At 39.5% G+C, this 23552-nt stretch overlaps 1 protein-coding gene across 7 annotated transcripts in view; it reads right to left on the reverse strand.

The window, feature by feature from the left end:
* TLN2 (talin 2) overlaps positions 1-23552 on the reverse strand; it is a 133664-nt gene that overhangs the window by 31915 nt on the left and 78197 nt on the right. For all 7 annotated transcript variants that reach the window (XM_015872273.2, XM_032446827.1, XM_032446826.1 and 4 more), the window contains 20 exons: positions 22937-23071; positions 22232-22360; positions 21630-21732; positions 19676-19884; positions 19426-19545; positions 18534-18731; positions 16376-16515; positions 14276-14369; positions 12413-12502; positions 11272-11394; positions 9758-9901; positions 9413-9574; positions 8336-8476; positions 7052-7233; positions 5978-6110; positions 4915-5016; positions 3715-3885; positions 3109-3255; positions 2118-2219; positions 1329-1448 (listed from right to left, as the gene is read on the reverse strand). In XM_015872273.2, coding sequence (XP_015727759.1) covers positions 1329-1448; positions 2118-2219; positions 3109-3255; positions 3715-3885; positions 4915-5016; positions 5978-6110; positions 7052-7233; positions 8336-8476; positions 9413-9574; positions 9758-9901; positions 11272-11394; positions 12413-12502; positions 14276-14369; positions 16376-16515; positions 18534-18731; positions 19426-19545; positions 19676-19884; positions 21630-21732; positions 22232-22360; positions 22937-23071 — 2745 coding nt within the window. The remainder of the gene's footprint in view (positions 1-1328; positions 1449-2117; positions 2220-3108; positions 3256-3714; positions 3886-4914; positions 5017-5977; positions 6111-7051; positions 7234-8335; positions 8477-9412; positions 9575-9757; positions 9902-11271; positions 11395-12412; positions 12503-14275; positions 14370-16375; positions 16516-18533; positions 18732-19425; positions 19546-19675; positions 19885-21629; positions 21733-22231; positions 22361-22936; positions 23072-23552) is intronic.

Consider the following 23552-nt stretch of genomic DNA (forward strand, 5'->3'; position numbering starts at 1 on the left):
GTTTATCTATGCTCCATAATCAGATGAATTCAGTGAAAAAAAGAGAGTACAGTGGATTTATTTTTTTCTCACAGAATATGCAGCACCCACTATAGCTGGCCAGGTCATGGAGGCAAACCATAAGCACAAGGAGAACAATACTATGTAAAGAAGCCCCTTCTCCCACATGGTATTTTGATTCTATGGTATAAAAAATGCCCTGGCAGACAAAGACAACTGCATTCCTACTGTTTGCCCATACCCTACTTTCAGAACAGGAAGTTAGACTTGAAAACTCTCACAGAAAAAAACAAACAAACCCCAAACCCACAACACATACATAATTCATTAGATCCTATGAGATGAAGAGCCTTCTTTGTTTGCAAGTTGTTTCTAGGATACCTGGAGGAATCCATCCTAGTCTACACTGCTGTCTATTACTGTGAGCTGTTTATTTTTGAAGCTAAATGGGGGGGTTTTGACTGGTGATTTTTGTTACTTGCTCAAGTAATTTGCACAGAAAGGCATAAAAGCAAAAAAAAAAAAAAAAAAAAAACCCACACAAAGTAAAATGCTGCTCTTTTTGCATAATCCCAAATGATTGTTAAAAATCTCCTGATTCCCAGTAGAAAATTTATTTCATTGACATTTTTTGTGCATCAAAAGGACTTAATAGAACCACCAGCTCAGACAGGTTAAAATTACCAATGATCAATAGAAGTGTCTCACTCCTAATTCTAATTGTTCCGCACTCACACCAGTAATGTGAAGGCTGAGAAGTGCTGTCAGTAAGGTAGTACTGCAGTAGCACAATGCACAGCTCAGCTGTAGCCTACAAAGCCATAGTGAAAAGAGCCCATATTTTGGCTCAATGTAAGGAATGGTATCAAACACAAATCAGATCTCTTCATAAATTATAATAAAGAAGCAGTACTTATGGCACCTGTCTGTAACTAAAGGTTGATGTTCTAAGATTCCATGTGGTCTTGAAAAGACAAAATCTTGCCATATTCAGGACCTCAGGCCCTGATGCTGTCACAGAGAGCAGAGCTCAGAACTGCCCCTCTGCTCTGTGAGGAGCTGCAGCCACCAGGATGCCTCCCCTCAGCTCCCCTGCTCTGGGCTGAACAAACCCAGGGACCTCAGCTGCTCCTCATAAATCCTACCCTCCAGACCTTCCACCATCATTGTTGCCCTCATCAGACTCAGCTGCAACCACATTACTGCAATTGAGTGCTGTGATTACCCCCTGATATTTTGCTCTATATGTATTTTATTTACTACAGTAAAGGAATACCCATGTTGGTGCCACTGTATGCATAGAATAAAGAGGTCTAAAAGCTGCAGACCTCTTCTGGTTCAGCAGTAGCTGCAGCCATTCGGCCCTGGAGAGCCAAATGCCCATAGTCATTGGTCATTTGTGATGCAAGTCCTCCCAACTCCTCCGGGTTAGTAACCGACTTAGTCATCTGAAAAAAGAACACAGGCAAGAGAAAAATGACAGACATGAGAATAATCTGTTAATACATTCCAGTTTAGAAGCACTCCCGTTTATTTGGTCACACTGATGAAGTGAGGAAAAACGCCTGAAGTGTAAAGGAGTTGTTCTCCAGTAAGAACTCTGTGAGGAAACTCAAGCAAGCATGCTTTATTAGAGTCATGATAATCAGGCACTCGCAGAACATCTGGGATAATCAAAGAGCAGCGGTTAGATCTCGCAGTTCACTCTTTGACACAGTAAAGCCATAGGCCAGCTGCACAGTTATTCCTCACTGGACGATGAAGAGGGTTTTATCTTTCAGAGCCACCTTATGTTGTCAAAAGTGAGCCAGCCTGTACCAGCTGCTGTGGCATAGGAGCATAACAACTGAGAAAGTCCCACGATCAACGCAAAACATTTCTAAAACATGAGCAGAAGGATAAAGTATACCTTGGTATATATGACTGAGCATCTCTCTGGAAAACATTCACGTTTTAGACAAAAATATTTTACAACATCATCATTTATTTAATTATTCCTAAATAGATAAGGCTGTAGGAAACCAGCATGACAAAGAGTTACACATCAGCATGTAAAGCATTCCACAATTCTTATATACACAGAAGAGCTTATAGTCAGGTCTAGCCAAATTTCTTACCATTTCCTGTGCTGTAATGGCAATGGCTTTGGAGTACTTCACCACAGTGGTCTGATAATCAACAAACGTTCCCTTGGGATCTGCAGGTGTACTTTCATCCAGCTGCATAAATGTGGGAAAATTATGGAAAAAATAACTTCATAATAAATGACAGGCTTTCCATATAACACTGAAGTTATGTATTCGTTTTAATACTCACTCTTGGACTAAATGCACCAGGAGATATATATATGGAACTCCAAAAAATGCTTTACATCACTTAATGACTATGAAATCTAGAACCTAGATAGAATTTTTAATTCAGAATCCTAGAATGCAAGGCCAACTTGCACGGAAAGCCCATATCAACTCTTACTGTTCTCAACAAACATAGGAATGAATGTACAACAGCGTCAGGAAGAACTATCCCTGAGAAAAAATTATGTAAGATTCCCTTATGAGTTAACAGCTATGGTTCTGCATGCCTTTAGAACACAAACCCACACACAATAAACCCCAACAGATAAGAAATATGAAGAGATGAATTGTTTGGTTCAGCTCATTTATATGTTACAACTGTAACATTCCGATATGACACCTTTCAAAAAGCAGAAAAACAGCTTATGCTTTGCTGCTTTCCCCACTAGCACTAATCTGCTTCAAGGCAAACCAGCTGATCCCTTCACACACTAACATAAAAGATGAATAAGTAAAAGGAAAACAATTAGGAATTTAGATGACCTATAACTATGACTTTCTTTCGCTACCAGCATGGTACCAGTCTAGAACAGTCCCAAGTCATTCTAACCACCACTTGCTACCCAGCTGAGTATTATGAACACCATCCTATGCTCATGTTGATTTCACAGTTCGTATTTCTTCTGAAACAATCTCTGGATTGCCTGTTTTTCCATGTCAAATGCCACATACTGAAATGAATTAACGTTATCTCCCACACTGCAGATCTACTCCTAGTGCCAAGGAAAACCATGCTCCGTTCTTGTCTGCTCACCTTGCTCATTGCCTCTGTAATCGAATCTACCATACCTCCAACCATGCCTACTTCGCTAGCAGCTTCATTTAAGGTAACCATGATATCATCCACAGCTTCTTTCATCAGTTGAGCTGCCTCAGTAATTGCATCATGAGTATGTGATGCCTGAAATACAGAAAATAACAAGGTAAAAAATTAAAAAAAAAACCATTCTGTCAAAAAAAAAAAAAATTAATCCCCAACTCTTTATAATAAAAAAGGTTGTAAACAACAAAACTTCTTTAAGCAAAGACACAAAAAATTGAAAAACATACACCTGCAAGCAGATTAAAGAGAGTAGGTGCTCCATCACACAGTTGTTCCTCAAGATACTGTGCCTGCTGCACCTGCCCTTGTCCTGCAGGTGCAGGAACACCTCAGGGCACTGAGCACGCCATGCCCACCTCTTGCCGAGCAGGAATACACATGCCTCCAAGGTGGGCAGATTTGTGCTCTGCCATTTATTCCACCACTGTCCAACTGTTTTCCAAGTCTTTTTTTATCACCCTACCTCAATTTTGGTACTATGTCCACTGAAAGATGCATTTTACCCTCTGACTTCTTATTATTATGCAGTGACTATACCTTGGGATTTCCTCCTCCTTCTTTGGCTGCATACAACATCTGCAAGGCAGACTCCGCTAATGTCTTGCTCTGGTCCAACACTGTCATTTGTTGCTGATGATCCAGAGTTTTGGATGCTACACCAACTGCAGCTAACACCAGGGGTTCAAAGTAACTTGCCAACTGTGTAACCTAGGAAAGCCAAAACAACATATCCAACAGTTTATTAATACTATTTCAGAGCTGAAATGAAGAATGCTACTCTCTAATTCAATTCAGATTAGCTAACATGGCACAATGTTGTGATGCCTAAGCTGTACATTTAGTTTGTAATTCACAGTTGAGAAAATGATGGTTTGTATCAGCTGAAATCACTTTCAACATTGACTCAATAATCCTTATGGGTTCTTTCCAACTTGGGATGTTCTGTGATTCAGTGATTGTAAGTTGCAAAGTCCTTAGCAGTGCAAAGAAAACAAGTCAGTACTGAAATACTGAAAGACACTTCACTATGCAAACAAGTTCTGTTGCAGTAATTGACTCTTCAGAAATGTGTGCACTCAGCATCTTTTTTCCTCATTTCTGATCCAATTTACAGTGTTCTGAGGAAATATCCACTTTTGGCTAAAGAACAGAACATGATTAATTTAGTAGCTGGATGTTACATGTCACTGAAACTTTTCCAGAGGAAAACAACAAAAACACTAAGATCATAAAGTACACATCTCACAAAGATAAGGTCTTCTAAACTGCACCTGGGTGAGCAGCAGGAGCCATACCTGCTGCATTCAGCAGGTAAAACTAAACTGCTTAAATGCACTTTGGTAAACATTTATCAAATGAGTGAGAGAAGGAATGTGACTCTGTAGCTACCTGTTATCTTCAGCCATGTCTAGTCAGTGGAAATAGTCAGCCTCAGAAAGCTGTAAGCTTTCACACTCGTTAGAAACCAGTCTAAACCCCCATCTTTGCTTTTCCCTCTCCTTTCTTAATTTGTCCTTTCACCACTAATTTTTCCCACACCAAAAACTTCAGTGGATATGCCTTGTTTATGGCTGAAAACATAAACAAGCTTTAGTTTGTCTCAGCCCCAAGTATTAAGAAATCACAGATCTTCTTTCCTTCCAAGCACATTCCTCTTTTCTTTCAAATAAAGTGAGAACTGCTTTACTGTGGTCTCCCCTTTCCTTCCAACTGTTCAAGACTTCATTAGGACTGCACCTTGTGCCCAAGCTGTGCTGCCTCTCCCCGAGCTGCAGTTGCTATTGGATCAATAAGATGTCCGATTTCCTGAACGACTGATGTCAGCTGCTCCTGTAGAGCCTAATAAAAAGAGAAGCTGTCAGTTACTGTTACAGCTGTACATTAATCAAGTTATGCCATGCCATAACAATCAGACTTTGACACACTAAAATACTCCAAACAGTTAAACAACCCACTACACCATGATACAAGCATCCATGCTGACCATCTGATTTCCACTATTGTTTCTTCTCCTTTATTTAACTTCAACTACAAGAACATTGAGGTAGGCCCTGCTGCGGTAAACAGCATTGATAAAGCAGGTTTGGGGAGTGAAGGGAAAGGTGGTTCCCTCCAGTTGAAAGCAGCAAATATTCAGGAGCAGCTGCCTTATATCATTGCAATATGGCAGCCTCCACCCCCCAAACACAAAACAAACAGAAAAACACAACAAACAAGGAAACAAAACAAATATAACACCTGTTCTTGCCCTGCCTAGGGGTCAGTATCACTGCATTTAGAAGAACCAGCTGGAGCTGGTTCACATTATTTAATGTGAAGAGATATTTCTCAAAGCAGACAATACAGCACAAGAGCTCTGCTGTAGACTGAAACCAACAGCAGAAATTCAGCAGTGGAGAAAGACAAAATAATTTATTGCATTAATAAAGAAAGACATTGTAATTTAAATCACTGGTCTTCTAGTAATAAATGCATTTCAGAAACATTCTAACCTTCATGCAGGAAGCTGTCAGGAAAACATTAACTATCAGTCATCTGCATCAGCAAAGGAAACCAAAATAAAACAAAGGTGGTCTTTAAAAATAACTACTTCCACCACTGCTTTTGGCCAGTGATTCTGTTATCTTTCCAGCAGCAGTGCACTTTGGCCAGCATGTGATTTTACCCAGAAAGACTCCAGAGACAAATTCTCCCCTCAGGCACAGACTCTGCCAAGTGCTTGGCTTTACATGTTCAAACACAAACGCTGCAGGATGAACAAGGCTGAGCAGAGTTCCTGTTACTACACCACCTCCCTTACCTCAACTGAGATGTCATCTCTGGTGGCCAGACTCTGACTGACGGCTGCAAGTGAGGCCTGCTCAATGTCTCTGATGCATCTATTGATCCCATCTATGGAGTAATCACATTCTCTCTGGCCTGGGGCCTTATCCCTGAAAGACAGCAGTGGTAAATTTGATCATGCTGGGAAGGAGACAGGCCCTATCCTGGCTGCACACTGGTGCTCTTTATTAACTGGTGATGCATAAAGCACGTGGAAGGACAGCAACAATGCTCAAGTTAGCTTTGTTGTATTGAGGCTGTTCAGGGGATTAGCTCAATAAGAAATGTCAACATGAAAAGGCAACAGACAACAGTAAAAAATATTTCAGTGCAACTGACTGTTTCAGGCAACAATTCCTTGGGTATTATCTTTTACACTCAATTCCCTGGTAGCTGTTAATGGAGATTAGCTTCCAGACAGTTTCTCATGACACACAGTTTGCTATTTCGGCAAAATCATTACCAAATGATAAATTCAACTCCTTTGTGCACTATGCTCTGACAGTATTGACACTGAATTGATACCGAAGGGCAAAAGATGGAGCATGCTCCTAATGAGTTTAAAAGTTTCCAATAAGCAGGGGATACACAGGTTTAGTCCCAGCATTAAAAGATGTTCACACTTTCTAACAGCATACTTGCAACAAAGCCAAGAAGACTACAATATTGAATATGTAACAGAAATCCACTGTATACAAGTACTACCTGACCCACCCACCAAAACTACCCTTTACCACACACTCTATGCTGTTAAGTGGTCTGGATGGAAATCACATTAGCTAAATTTGTTATTCCACAGCATGACGTCTTATGTTTATCTTTAACTGGATCAGAGATGGAACAGGTGAAAAACAACAGAACACAAAATTCACCCTATGCTGAGTGCTGCAGTCACCGATTACAATTAAACAGTGCACGTCGCACAAGTTATTCCCACTAATGAAGAATACCACAGCACCACGGGCCATTCAGTATTATTATTATACTTCATTTTTCCTTTATTTGAACAACTTAAATCTTGACATAAAAGCATTTAGTATTGAAGACATACCTGATAGAGGTGATAAGACTCTTAATAGAATCTGAGACAGTATGGGAATGCCCAGCTAGCACTGACCACGTAGGAGGGTCTTTTGGATTGATAGCCAGAGAACGGGCTGTTTTGATCAACAAGGATGAGCTCTCCAACATCGTTTTAGCAGAAACTAGAATTGGCTCCTGTGCTCGTGATCCCTGTGATCAAAAGACAGAAGGTCACAAAGAACATTGATGTCTTTATTTGCATTTGTCCACATGTTCTGCTACTAAAAAGGTTAAAAGGTTTAACTGGCAGCAGTGAAGTAACATGGACATCGCTTGATTTGTACTACAATATTTGCTGATAAGCAACATACAAATAGTAGTTGTGAATGCAGTTCAACTGTTTTCTTTGCACCGTACTTCAAAAACTAGTTTTCAAATTTACAAAGACACCACCCAGCTGGTAAACAGGACAAAGCAGAAACATGTCACTAATTGTAGACTACAGAGATATCATTTAACCAACTTTCTGTTACAGAACTTGCAAGATCCAAGTAAGCGTGTTCTTTTCACAGGAATTACTTTGCTAGAATACTCTAACTGAATCCTCATTTTCACAACCATGTTATCACCAGTAACCTGGTGAACTCAAGGATTGCAGGCCTGGACAGTCCCACAACATTCAGATTGCAACAATTACTGTATCATCTAATATTTCCAGCTAGTTCTGACGTTTCTGACAGCAGGAAGCAGCAGTTGTAAACTCAGCAACAATACGTGACCTCTACATCTACCAATGCTTTTATAAGCTTGAAGGATTTTTTCCCCTCAAAAAAACATTGACTAGTTAGGATAGATACTAATCTGTTCTAGTTACAGGGCTGAGGACAGAACTCTCAAAAACACAGAAGACCTATAAGAAATTTCTCTTTGCAAAATATCTGTTTTTTTTCATAATGTCTTTGCATTGTTTTTGGAAGGGAGAAAACACAGTGACATCCATTCAATCCTTTCCTGAACTAATTCTTGAGAGAAAAGGGGAGATTTATTATTTCATCGCATGGAAGCATCCAGCTAACAAGACAAAAACCTGCCTTTCCCATGTTACTTCACTAACAGGAGGCTGCCAGTGCTTACTGGAGCATAACTAGTTTTATCTTACTGGTGTGAAATACCAGGATGGAGGTTAAGCAAAAGACTGAAAAATGTCTAAGGAACGTGGAGATATTTCAGGGCAAAGTCTCTACACTCCCTGTCTCCCAGCAGATAATGAAATCAATGTTTTTCCAGGATCAAACTGCCACATTCTGCCTACCTCGGTGCTGATCTGTGCTGGGATGCTGACAAACTCTGGATTTGAAGCAAAAGCTGTCAGGTTTTCCACAGCCTCTATCAATGGCGCTGTAGCAATTCTGCACTTGTTGCGGTTCTCTTCAGAGAAATCACCATCCAGGGCCTAGAAGTTAAACCATGATTGAGCTCTGTGTCAATGGGTTTATTTGCAAAATCAAATATGATAGTTTAATTTCTCATGAGCTTAAGCTGTTGTGTGCTAAACAGAAACGACTCTAACGTGAATAATGTGATACTTCAACTCTTTATTTTTACTCAGATGATTATTGAACCTAAGCTTAACACAGCTGCTTTGCTTCACAAGACTGAGTAGATTGAGCTCTGATTTTTCTCAGAAATCATGTCTCAGTACACCTCATGCTCTGATGTGTGGAAATGGCAAACAATTTGGCTCTTTCCTGAACTGTTATTTTTATTAAAGTAAATCTATAGTTGTCATTGTCACACACGACCTAACTGCTTTCAGAATCTCAGAAATACTTCCGTATGAAGGACCTTCCTGTGCTACCTTCCAGTCTTAAGAGCAAAACTATTTTCACTCAAATTTCAGTCGTGGGTCAGCTAATGGACTCAGATTCATCAGCTCTCTTTACCTTAGCAAGTATTATTTTTTGCTTTTAAGAGGCAAAACTGGCCCCTGCCACAACACAGGCAGGTATCCGGAAAATAAGTGACCATCAACAGAAGATTATTAAACAGCAGCAACATCAACTACTCTGGATATTAAGCAATAGAACACCACTAGAAGCCTTCACATTTGGTTGTTTGCATACCATTGTGATGGTGTCAGCTGTTCTGTACATCAACACACAGCTATTTCATCTCACGATGAACAGGCCAGCTGCCTTTCTGTTAATATTGCCCAGTTCTTTCCATTTTGACTACGACACAGCTATATCACCCTGTCATATTTTTCAGATCAGACCTTCAAAAGTGTAATTAAACTTTTCTTAGAACATATACATCACAGGTTAAACGATACTGATAACTGTTCTGATTCTGAAGAAAATAACGCAGCACAATGAAGCAGTACTTGTACCTTGATAGTCTTAACCAGGTTAGCAGTGCTGTTTGCAACTTCCTTGGCAGATTGCACAAAGTGCCTCTTGGCAACAGGATTTGCAGTCTTTGATGAAGCAATGCGACAAGCATTGCACAGAGCAGAAGTATGTTTGGCTACAATTGTGGCAGCTGACAATACCTGTCAAAATAGATAGCACAAAGCAAGCAGGCTGTCAGAACAACACAACAGTTACTATACTCCATCTCCACAAAGTTACAGTTCAAAACCACACAGCAGCTTCAAAGCAAAACTCCTTTGCTTGGTCACAAACAAACCGTATAATCTAACAATGACAGACTCACCAAAATCTTCTGGAATTACCTGTGATGGGCTGCTTGCTGGATCTACCAAATTCTGGCAAGCCATCTGGATTGCTTGATTGGCTCTGGCAAATTGAATTGGGTCAACAAGACCCTGCTGACCTGCCTGACTGTTGGGATCTGAAATGCCAACCAGGTAAGCAGCCTAGAAATCAAGAAAGGAAGAAATTAAGAAATCTATGAAACAATGCTAAATTTATCTTGTCTTTCTGCTAAGCTTGACATGTTGCATATGGTGTTTACTCAAAAATTATACTGAAAAGTACTATGAACACTGTCTTCAGCAATACATCTCTGGAGTCCAATGAAAACAGGACATCTCAGCCACTGCACTCCCAAAATTTGATTAGTGAAAACAAAACCATCCTGTTTGCTTAGGCAGCTGCTCTCCCTAGAAAAGTTATTTTTCACTTAGACAGTCAATGGAAAAGCTATCATAAACTATCATAAACACTATCAAGTTACTTAGTTGATTTGCCACTGCTGCTGGTGGAAAGGGTATTTGCCTGAGCAGAATGTCAGTTTTACTTTTCCTCATTACTTTTTCATGTATAAAGCCAACAAACACCTCCCCGCATTCTTTCTCACCAGCCAATGTCAGGACACCACAGCAAACATGAGGCTGCTAAGAAGTTGACCATCACATTTGTGGGTGGTTGTCACACTGCAGCTCAAAATGCCTTATGGCCAAATTTATTTTTTCCTTAATTTGAGACTGTTTCATGCCTCTGGCCTGGCAAAACAGCGCTTGAGGATTGCTTTTAATCAACCTCCGTTATATACTATTCATTATAATATGTTACCTACTACCTTCATAGACTGGTAAAGCAACCTAGGGTTAGATGAAGTCTGTAATGAGATATTCTGTATTTGTGGAAATAGAAAAGCAATTACAGATGCCAAGCACGATTCCCTACAGCCTGATGCTTTACTGAAAAGATTGTATCAGCTTTAATCATAAGGGAGAGGATCTCAAGAGAGCAAGAAAACAATTATCCAGTCACAGTGACCATTTCTTGACTCTTTTTGGTTATTCAGAAAGCAACTCAAGAACTCGAAGACAGATTGCTTATGACCTAAAAAACAGTCTGGGATTAGGAGTATGAACTACAACAAAGCCATGTCATCTATTTTAACTGTGACTTATTTATTTGTATGCTTCTCTATGATGTAATTGTTTGTAGCTTGAGCTGCAAACATGAATTCTATATGGTGCAGTGCTGCCATTTGCTTTATCCTAGAGAAAGCTTAATTCTACTGATGTCGTCCCCGTTCCTTACAAAATATGCAAATTATTGCACTCTGATACTTCTATAACACACAGCAGTGTATTATTCACAATTTATGTGACTCCTGCACAGAGCACACTATGTAGAACAAGGTCACCATCTGCTTGGCCAAAATGAAGTAAATCTCAGATTTACACGTGCATAACATCAGTTTTCTTAAAAACAAAAAAGTCAAAATCATAAATTTCCTTTATAGACTTGAATTTTGCAAACTTCAACAGCTTACCTGAGCTGCTGCCTCTGTGAGACCGCAAAGAGCCTTGGATGCAACACCAACACATTCTCCAAAGACCAAAAGATCCCCGGTTTTTGCATTCTGGGAAATGCCTGCCATAGATTCTCCAAGAGCCTCAGAAATTAAGAAAACAAAGTAAGCTTCTCAAATTGTCTCCCTACCAGTAAAAGGCAAATGATTTCTGGTTCTGAACCAGCTCTTGCCCCACTCATGTGCTTGACCTAGCTTCTAGAAATGTTTGGACACAGAAATAACCCCCAATAATTTTCTATCATACAATAATCATTATAGCCAGCCTGGCTCTAGGCAGGTTTCACAGATTACAGAACATGACAACCATACCAGCAACTGCTTTCAACACATTCTGAATCTTTTTTGCCCCTAAGCTCACTGAAACTCCCTGGAGATGGAATTGCATCTAGTCTACTGGGGCCACCTGGACGTCAGAATGCACACTAACTCTTAAAGCATCTCACCAAATTCAGTTCACCTCCTTTTAAAATTCTAAATAAAGTCTGTCCACAATAGAGCAATAGAAAAATGACAGACATATCATTAAGTATTCTTTTTCTTTTAGAGAACAAAGAATTCAAAATGATCCCAATACATTAAGTAATAAAAGCATCAAAAGCAAAGCTTCTGAGCAAGATGCATGAGATAACATAGCATGCTTAAAAATAACTTAAGAAATTCCATATAGATTTCTGGTGTACTGGAATATCTGGAATGCTCAGACATTTCTCAAAGCTGTTTCACACAGAACAGTACAATGGTATTTCATTGCCAAGGCTCCCATTTACACCCTGGGCATTTCTAATAGCTGCAGTAAAAACATATCATGATGTATGACATGCTGCACAATGTCAAACAAACAGAAGAAGAGAAGGGGAAGCTGTACCAGCATTGCATGCCAGTCACATAGTTAAAAATGTTCCCAAGGTAAAAAGCCTTTGGAGCAACAAAGAAAATGAAATGACCTCCCTCTCTCATGGCCTGATCTCAGGCTAAGTTTTACCAAGGAAAGCAACATACATTTAAGAATAGACCGTGGTGTGTTTCTGACATGTTTAATATGTGTGGGAAAACATGATAATATACTTTACAGTTGCCAGAGATAGGAAGAGGAAGTTACCTTTGAATTTTCCATTACGCCCTCAATACAGTCAAAATACGAGAGGTCGCTCACAGGCTCATTGGGGTTATCCAGCATTCCCTTCACTGTCTAAAAATGGGGAAAAAACTTTGGCTTAGTGACAGAGTCTGAAGTAGCAAGCGGAGAAAAACATACACCATCATAACCGTCTTGCTTATGTCAGAGTGGTCACAACTTTGTCTCAGCAAGCAAATAAAACCACAGTCACAGAGAGCTCAAACACAGAAGTACATATGACACCTTACATGCTACCCCACATCAACTGCACTGTGGTACCAACTCAGTTTTGCACTACAGATCTACTGGAAGTATAACCTTACGTAAATTAGCCTGTACTTGCTATGACTGACCTGCAGCCATTAACACTTGGCTGACATCAGGCAAGTTGGTTTTGTGCCAGTTCTGAACAGTCTAATACATGTTTTCAGTAATATTTTAACATCTTATAACTGGAATTAAAAGGCTAAGTGATAGGAGAACAAGATATCACTGAAGTAATGCCAGCTACAAAAAGGGCTATCAAACTAAACTGCAACTAAATCATCTGCCGGCCTCCTCCCACTGCCAGAAGGACACAAAGCAAAGATCCCTCTGTCAAAAAACTGCCAGCCTGAGATTTTTTTTCCCCTGAAATGAATCTGAAACCAATAAATAAAGAAGTAAAAATTAGTCATATCTTCATTTAGAATATTTATTTACATAAACTTGTAAAAAGCTGCAAGAACCAGTAGACAATAATTCTCTTATGCTTGAAAAATCTGAAAGGTGCCTTTTTCCAAGTTTGATAGGAAAAAATCCTCACCAAAAACCAAATCCTCACCAAAAAATGACTTAGCAGCCTTTCTGAAGAAAGTGAAGACTGTATGTTCAAAAGATCCGAATACCTGTGCATTATGATATTCATCTCGCACATGAAGGAAACCTGGGCATAAATTTAAGCCATGAGATCTGTACCAGAACTCAACTCCCAAAATTAAAACATACCTACCATATTTTTAAAGGCTCAGCCATCTTTTTCTTTCTTTTCTTGTTTTTGAAGTCATAGTTTTAGCAGTCTTTAAAGTCTTACAGTGATTAAACTGGGAGAACAAGGAGATGGTCACATGTAGAAAACAATTTCCAGTTCTCACAGCAATTCCTGATTGTTGTGCCTCATTCTTACAGAACAAACTATAAAATAAGCTGCTTCCTGCAATACTTGCACTGCTATGGAAGCAGCAGCCCTCAGAAAATGAAGAAACAACAGCAGAACAAGTCAGCACAATTTCATGCTGACAGGTAACATGTATTTGAGATTGTTGCAGCACCTTGAACCTTTTAGCTGAAATTCTGAACTATGCCATTGCCTCCATGGAGGCCATGAATCAAGTCCTCTCAAGACACATTACTGAAGAATCTCCAGGAAAGACTACAGAACATGCTGACAAACTATCAAACCCAAGCTGAAATACACTACATGCCTGAGTAGCACTGGAAGAAACAACCCGCTAAAAGCATAAAGTCAAGGAAATGCAGCTCCCCCCTTCAGTGCACTGTTGATTCTGGGAATGTCCAACCTGTTGTGACTCCTTTTTAATTCACAGTAATTATGAATAATCTTGACTTAAAAACATACTTTCTGGGAAGCAGAGAAGAGGGAGGAGACATGTCAGCAAATTTCACTCTGGCCAAAACCATAAGAGGTTCAGAGAGACTTTATGCTTACCTTGTATGCAAATTAAAACCTCTACAAAGATATCAAGTGAGAAGACAGTGACAGCAGCCAATCAAAGAAAACAGGGGAAAAACAAACATTTGGGGCCCCATTGTTCTTCAACAGAACTTTCTGGATTGTAGTAATACCTCCAGTTCTCTGAGTGCATTGTCACATTCCTTCTGCCCGGGAGCCTGCTGGGTGCACAGCGTGATGAGCTGGTTTATGCTCTCAGTCACAGCTCTAAGGAAAGTAGAAGGGAAAAGATATGTTTTCAAGTTGAACTATTCTTCTTATTGAAGCTTTTGATTCAAAAACTGCATATGACAATGCTTCCAAGCTTTCAGGTTCTGCTACCGTTTTTCTTTCTGCAGTTTGGGGAATAACCCTGTATTAAATTAATTGACCTAAAGACCTCTTCCTTAACAAGCTAGTGCAAAAAAAATCTTCTTGCTAAGGCATTTGACAGTGACCAACATCTGAGGCAACTGCAAACAACTTAGATGTTAGCGCTGAAGAAACAGAAGCGTAATTTCAGTGACATTTACTTTGTGTGTCCATGGCATTGGGGTTCCAGCTCACACCACATGGACCCACTGCAGCAAACAGCTGAGCCCAGCAAACCAGCTGCTGGCACCAAACACCTCAAATTTCTTCAACAACATCATGTCAATACTTGGATCCTTTGTGGCTCTCAGCCCCTGCTGCAGACCTAATAGTCTGTCTGAGAAAGTCAAGCAAAATGGCTCCAAAAGGGGACAAAAACCACTGAAAAAGGTATGATTTATCAAAAATACAAGAAAATTAATCATAGCCCCATAAAAGATGAGAGCAAAAATAATTCAAGTTGGTGAGAAGTAAAGAAGTTGTACCTTGTTTGTTCATTTTCATGCGATTTTCTCAGGGAAGAGAAAGCAGAAATGTTTGACCTGACCACGTCACAACAGCAAAAAAAAGAGCCCAGGCAAACTTGTCACAACTACCACACTTGCAAAAATTTGAGAAGGGAAATACAGTGCCTCCTTAGCAATTTGAATGCAATCCTATTACTTTTTGTTGCTACCTAGTGTCCTTAAGAATGCAGGAATACCTTCACACACAAACCCCATGGCAAAAGAGACCATCTAAATGCTGTACTGCTTTTGTCCCTCCCTTTTTTCTTGAATGCTTTTACAGTGGGAATACCAGTCTGGAAGAAACTACCAGACAGGTGGGCTCCACTGGAGACACATCTACACCTACACTCCAAAGAAACACGAAAACTCCAAGGCTAAAGCAGAAATCCACAGCAGCCTGGTGCTGTGCCATAAACACAGCCTCATGCAACGTGTTCATTTTAAGCAATATACTTCTCACTACAGCTTTCCTAGAAGCCTATGTATTTCTGGAGAGCCAAGATGGATGTCAGAACGTTTTTCATCAAGAACATAACAATAAGACAGCATACCTCACTACTTTAAGTATTAAAAGAGTGGATTAAAAATAAATAAATAAATAAATAAATATATATATATATGATATTGAAGAGTGATGATTCCAGGGTCCAGAACAAACATCAGCTAGCTTTTCCTTAAAGAAGCAGCAGTCTTAACTTAATCACTTCCTCTCCACACCAATCTTTGAGGGAGTAAATATTCCAGAAGATAATAATATTAAGAGAGATATCTAAATTTCATTTCAGACATCAACCTGATACAATATTGACACTTCCATGAAAGGGTGCTTCAGCAGCCCTCTTCCAGTTTCATATTTGAAAATTCAATTAAAAGACTTACAAGACAGAGTAAGTTCATTTGATAAAAAAGCCAGGAAAAAAAAAATGGGAAAAACAAAAAGTGATTTTCCAGTCAAAAACACTGACAGGCAGCCTTATTTTTCAACTGAGAACAATGACAAGAAATGGGGTCTTAGAGACGGAATTCAAAGCATGGTTAAAAATATTTAAAGTAAGGTTATCTTTGACCAGATAAATCCACTGTATCATCCAGTCCTTTCAGGTCATCTTGATCATATGCACTCCAGGTCATAGATAGCCACACATTGATTTTTACGTACAGGTCATATAAGCTGTTAACAAGTTATGCCAGATAAGGAACTACTGCAAAACAAGCAGCTTTCCTAGGACTTACATTCATTTAAACAAAATTGCAGGTTCCAACCACTCAGTAAACTGACAGTATCAGAAGAACAAAAAGAGCAGAGGAAAGCAAATTCCTTAAGTAAAGCCTAAATAAGCAAAACATCCTTACCTGGCAGCTGCTGCTAATAGGTTCTTGGCATTGGGAGCTCCAGGATCAACAGACAGAGACTTGGCAGCCAGTAAAAGCTTGCTGGAAGCCATAGAGATGCTCTTGAGGTTACCTATTACTTGAATCTGGTCTTCTTTAGTCTGAAAAGCCATAGCAGTAATATTAAGTGCCTAGCTTGCAATACAGAGGGTGCAAAAACATCATTTGGAAACCCATTCTGTTTATCCACTTGAAACCACTGACATGCAGAGGGCCATAGTCCAGAGGAAGACATGGACCAAAGCCTTTGTTCATCCAGACAGGTGCCTCTAGCTCCATTCACATAACAGAACAAGAAACCCATATAACAAATAGCTTCATTTCTAACAATGGCAGTATTCAAAAAGGAGCAGTGGAGAAACTTTACTACTTGTTGAACACAGCTTTCATTGTCAAGATTCTCATACATCTCCGCCTGGCACAGCTGATCCACATTACTCCATCAGTGAGAACTGTCTGTGTTCTAACATCCCGTGTAACCCACAAGCTCTCTTGCTTCCAACTGGAATTACTTACACAAAAAGATCCCCCCAGAAAGTCCTCAGTTACAAGTAACTAAATTTCTATAAGCCTACTTTAGGCCATCCAAGTCAGAATGCTTACTATTACCCATTCACCTTATGCCATTGTTCAGAAATGGGTAACCTTCACATGTGTATGATTATAGGGAGTACTGCAAAAAACACAGCAAATAGCTACAACTAGATTCTTCCTTTAGTCATCAGGAGAAGTGAATTTGTTCCAATAGTCCATTTAAGGCTTAAAGAAGCTGTCTATTACTCAGTTGATGTGAATAATTTTTCATCTATATTTACATTCTACTCTGCTCCCTACTCTCATCTGGTACTGCTTCTGTACGGGCCAAATAACTAGACACAGACAGAAGGCAATCTCTATTGAAAGACCTGACATTAACTGCTAAGGTCATTTTAATCCACCATAACAGCATGACAAGCAAATCCTGAAGGCCCACAATATCACCTGAAATTCTCCTTTCAAATAGCAGTTTGCACCATTGTTTCTACCTTTGCCTGCATTGAATAGCCATGGATAAAGCATTCTAAAACTTACTGAGAGACAGATACTGAATTCCTATTTAATTTCAGAGAATCAGCTGGTATCCAGTATCTACCTCACTTCACAAATGTGAACCCAGTTATTAAGGTTTGATGAAGAATAACCAACAGTTATTGCCTGATCTCTCTACTCAGCATTACCTGAAATGCTCCTGCATTACAGAGGCACTCCATAGCCGGCTTTGCAGGACCAGTACACTCCAGCTACTGTTTCTTTCAGAAACAGTTTTTAGGATTACAAGTTCTGCTTACTAACTAAGACAAAACAACCTACCAATTCTTTTTACTACATCCTCCCAGCTTACATGATATACAACTCTACCTCATACTCTGGCACTTGTTATGTTAAATCATCTCCAAAACATCAACTAGCATTGTTCAGTATGCCTAAACCCAGGAAGATAATGCAGGAGACATCTTCAGCTTCAAATGATAACCCAGATGATCAAGAATAAATGAGATAACATGACAACATCCTTGAATGCTACTGAGTTTACCAGAACAGCACTCTTCCAGATTTTTAATCACTAAACAGAAGTGCAGGTGCTGCTGTCACACACACGGCACTTCTGCTCTTCACATGCTTGTTCCATGCTGTAGAGGGTCTGCAGTGGCAAACAACAGAAAGCAGTACAAGTCTGGATTTTAAATACATCTTTCTGTCCTTCCACTCAAAGCATTTGAAATGTAGCATAGAAAGGTGTCAGATGTTGAACAGTGATTACATAAAATACATTCCATAGTATTTCTACCAAAATAGTGGCAACTATTTGCATAACCTTTGAGAAGTTCAGCAGGCCTTTGTATCTCCAGATATACAGGTCATACATCGGTTAGCAAACAGACCAAACCAGACAGGTGAACACGAAGTCACACTTCTGACTGGCCACAGAAACAAATTCACAAATATTGAGTTCACTTCACTCTGGATGGCTGCTGCATAACCCATCATCTGTCACATTTGGATACACTTACACTAGCACACTGTATTATGTTCCCAGGACAGCCTTGTTCCCTGTTAGCAATATCAACAAACAACTTACTTGAGCTTGGCCAGCCATTTCAATACCAGCGTCGAGAAATTCATCAAAATCATCACTGAATTTTCCAGATGCTGCAGCCAATTCCCCACTTTGGCCCCGTGTAGCATGGACAACTTCTCCTGCTGATTGATTCAAGTCTGCTGCTGCCTGGTTCAGCTCACTCTGAGCTTCCTGAAATGACTTAGAACTTGGAGGTAGCTGTAAGAGATCAAGAGCTGTATTACTGTCCACCAAATCAAACTGCAAAGTTCAACACAATTCAAGAATACTAAATGCAAACAGCAGTGTCATAAACTAGAATGGAGTACTGCATCTGAACGTCCACTGATTCAGTTCTAAAGGCAAAATAGTCCAACTACAGGATGGTCAGTAACAAGGAATCTTGACAGTGAGCTGTTTCTTTCAAGGGACAGACCATTAAGCAAGCTTTTAACAGATAAGATGTCAGTAATTTTACTGCCTAACTGGAAAATTTCAAGTGTTGGTGTTGAAGTCAGTGGAAGAAGTCAGAGAAGTTTTGTTCTCCATGTAGTTGCTCACTTTCATGAAGAAGACTTCCAGAACAACATGCAAGTATTAGCAGTTCTTCAGTAAGTAAATTTAGCCCTGACTGTATCTGACCAAGCAGCACTGCACAAGCACTAGCATACAGTTTCTTTTTCACCCACAAGGCAGCAGAATCACTGATAGATGAGACTGAGTTGTTGAGATATCATAACCTTTTAACAAATCAGCAGTGTACAAAGGTTTTGGGCTTTTTTTGTGACCTCCCCCCCTGCCCATTCCCATACATGAAGTATAACTTAGGCACATTTACCACATAATAATATGATGTGTGGGGAACCCAGATCAGCTCTTCCAAAATTTATTTTTATGGTAAAAGACTACTCACCAAATCAACAAGGAGCTTCTTGCTAGACTCCCCAATACTCTTCAAAGCCACGTCCACATCCTTTTGTCCAGGTAGACAATTTACACAGTTATTCAATGAGTGAGACACTGCTTTTGCCACCTACAACACAAGTAAACACATTTCTTACAGCCTAATGTTCTATAGTTTTTATCTTGCCACTTACTGCTGTATTCTAAGGAATTTCAGTGGATTGCCCACAATTCATGTCGCTGCTGAAGTCACAGCTCACCTGGGCTAATCTCTGCTGACTGTCTGCATCTCCTGGTGCAGCCAGGGCTTGCTTTGCCTCCTGAATAAGCATAGCAGAGCCTTCCATGACATCCCTTGCTGAATCCAACATTGCATGTGCTGCTACAGGGTCAGTAGTTGATGCTGCAACTCCTCGTGCAGCCTGAGCCAACGTCTTCAAAGCCTGTGCAGTTTCTCTGGCAGCAACTCCTATATTCAGATTTCATCAAGGAATCTATTAGTAATTTTAAAGACAATTGTTGTACTTTATGACAGCTAAATTTAGAGGTTATGATTCCATTGCAATGCAACATTTCAAACATAGTTTAAAAAACTTTTAAGCATGAACATATTTGAAACATGAACATAAAGCATCACTTGCTAAGAAAAATGCCTGCAGTGAAGCTGTAAAGTTAATATTACGCCGCAAAGATGTTCTGAGGCAGCTATAAATCAGTGGCCAAATCCCAGTGAAGCAGAGTTAAAGAAGAAAAGCATAAAATTGGAAATAAGAGCCCTGCTGCAAGCTACGGGAGAAAGTGATTGATGACTTCAAAGCTGCAGCACCTCTGTCACTTTGCAAAACATGACTTTGGGATTTTGGAGAATAGAAAGAAAAATGGCTAAAGTTCAAGCAACTAAATTCTAAATAAAAAGAGATTACTAAGAATGAGGCAACCTGATCCAACATAATCCCAGTATGAATACACACCTATAAAAATAAATTCAGTCAGAGAATATGTCATGTAATTACTTCCAACATGCAATGAAAAGAAACTATCATAGCTGTAGGCAAGAAGGAATGCTTAAATAGTGGAGGAAAGCTGTAAAGACCTCCCATCACTAACAAACAGCAGAACATGCTGTAACATTATTAAACACTCTGTGCTCTTTTCAGTGCAAAAAACTTTTTGCATAACAAAACACCAGATAATGAAAAAATAGTTCTGCGAGCCCTGAAAATGAATTCGCTGCTTTGTAAAATTTCCAGGCTGAACAGCTGCTACAGGTTGATGTTGAGAGCTAGATTCAGCTATTGGGTATCAGCTGCAATTACCTGTATTCCTTATCAGATATCCAGTGCTAACCTTCACTTAACTACAGAACAGAAACACAAGACATCCTAATCCAACTAACATGTGTCAAATGAAAGCAAATGCAAGTTACACAGCTCTGATGCAGTTACAATCAGTGAATCCTTAAGTATCCTAATGAATTCTGTCAGCATTAAGAACACTCTACTGTAGCATTTGCATCAATAACACAACAAAAATTTAACACAATGAAGGAAATGAAACATTCTATCATTTCAGTGGAAACCCTTTTTCCCCCCCGCATGTGAGAAACATTCTTCTTCTTAAGGTGTTTTCAGCTCCTAGAACACAGGTACATAAACTGGGGCAGGTACTAAAGACAACACATCATAGTATGTGCGTGTCAACATTCCCCACTGGCTTTTCCTTAAACTATGCAGAAGCCATTATACTAATGAGTCAGAAAGATTGGTTGCATTACACATGGGAGATGGCAACATCTAGTAAAACACAAACTGCTTTAGACATCAAACCATCCCAAGTATGTTCACATCTTGTATTATCTTATACTGAGACACATCCAAAGACCCCTTCAGTCTTCTGAAAGGAAACAGAAACATTTCAGTGGTGCTGACATTCAAATTGTGCTGTATTTTAATTCTGTCCTTTGGAAAGTTTGTAATATATGTTTGAAAACAACAGATGTCTCAGTCTATTCTTATTAGGTACACACAGCAGACCGCAACACTGTTTCATGAAGCATGTTATTTATATTAGCAATCAGCTGTTCCTTGCTAAAATTCACTATCAGCATAAAGAGGTGAGCAATTCCTTAACTTCAGCAGTTTGTGATGAGAAAGCCTTCTAACAAGAATCCTATGGGAAGCAGAATTTTCATTGATGTTATAAATAAAAGAGTACCTGTGTAGTGCTCGTTGCCTTGAGCAGCACAAGTTAGTAACTGGGCCATTGATGAACCAACTGCTTTGGATGTACTTCCCAGATCCTGAGCACATTTCTCAAGCTGTAAAAAATTGCAAAGGACAGAATTCTTTGTTTAAGCTTATCCAAAATGCACTTGCTTTCTAAGCAATATTAGAAGATTCCTCTCTCTCCAAAACCAAGCTTATATATCAGCTACTGGGCACATGTGCTTAGTCTGAAGGCTTAATAGCATGTTTTCCCAGTTCATGATGAAATAAAATTACATTTAGGTCTTACAAACAATAAAACTAGAATTAAAGTATTTCATAACTAGCAAGTGAAATAAGTAACTGAGCTTTTGGTGAGAATGGTGCTTTTACCAAATAAAACATTTCCTATGCCTATCAGAACACCAACTTCTAATTTCTCACGTATTTCTGCTACAAAATATGCCTTCAGTGTAATAAGAATATATGCTCTTTTTAAGAGAATCAGTGTACAGTATTGCCAACATGATCATTACCCAAGTTTTACCTCAAACATTTAAAATGCTAACAGCTAACTTTGTTTTTAAATGAAGGATATCCTTTATTAATTACAGTTTCTCCTGGAAGGGGCTTTAACTGTCCATCCACAGCTGCCATCTTTGCATCTTGCAGTTCACTTTTGAGGGTCTGGACTGTATTCAAAGCAGAATCGATTTCCATTGGGCCACATGCTTCATGAGCCTATTCAGAAATCAAATCAATAGCACTGTTAGCACATGTAAGCCACTATCAGATATAGTGAACATTCAATATACAATCCTTCCAGCACGCCTATCAGTTTTGTGACATCAGGGGCCCCTACACATCATGGCTTCCAAATTACTGCACAATACCCTTAGTTTGTGAATAGACTAACATGCTGTTAAAAGCCACCACAAAATGCAACACACCCAGTATATCCTTCACTTTCCCTAAAGAGTTTTTATTTCTTTCTTTTTTTAAATCACCACATGAAGTTTGAAAATCTGTATCAACAGGGCTGCTCTGTGCATGCTCTCCTATCATCTTTCTGGTTCAGCAATAGTAACACTAGTTTTTCAGTTTTCTTGTCAGTTATTACTCCCATTTCTATTATGACAAAGGAGCCACTTTGAAACTTGGAGAAAACTGCTGACCAAGAACAACACTGAAGCACAAACTTCCTGAGCGTGAACCATTTCCGTTTGGATGCAGGGGGAAGACAGTGAGCCAAGGAGTGAACCCCTGACCACTCCTTGGGCCATCTTGCTTTAGCTAATTAGAAGTACTACAACCTACCTTCTGGGAAGCAGTTCGTAGCTCAGCTAAGCTGGTGGCAAGGTTCTTCGCACACTGACTTAGCTGCATGGCTGCTGCTTGATCAGTCACAGTAGGTACTGCAGCTTTAGCAGATGCCACCATTTTACTTCCAGGCTGCCCAAAGAAGAGCCAGTAACACAAATTTTACCAGGTAGTTTTCTTGAGATGAGTCTTAGCATTTAAAGAACACGATGTTTCCTCCATTTACACAACAGTGAGCTTACTAAACCTTCTGTAATGACCAGTTCATGCACTCCTCCTTAACCAGGCACATCCTAGGTTGCAGTGTTCCATTCATACCGTAACTTTACTCTGCAGTGTCTGCTGTATCTGGAACCATTCATACCTTATTATTGGGACAGCAGCCACTTTGTAGTAACCAAATGTCTTCCTGTGGCCTCTAAGTACTTGTGCAGACTGTGTAAAAACATTTGAATTTGCAGTTTTGCTATTTAGCATCTAACTGACATTTAAGTGCCCACAGAGGACAAATGACAAATCTTTTTCAATGTTTCCAAGTACTAAATTCTTTCAGAACTCTATTTATGAAACAATTGATACAAGCAATGACTCCACAGGGTTGGCTGCTAACACA

Source organism: Coturnix japonica, chromosome 10 (assembly GCF_001577835.2).
Source record: "Coturnix japonica isolate 7356 chromosome 10, Coturnix japonica 2.1, whole genome shotgun sequence".
Lineage (NCBI taxonomy): Eukaryota > Metazoa > Chordata > Aves > Galliformes > Phasianidae > Coturnix > Coturnix japonica.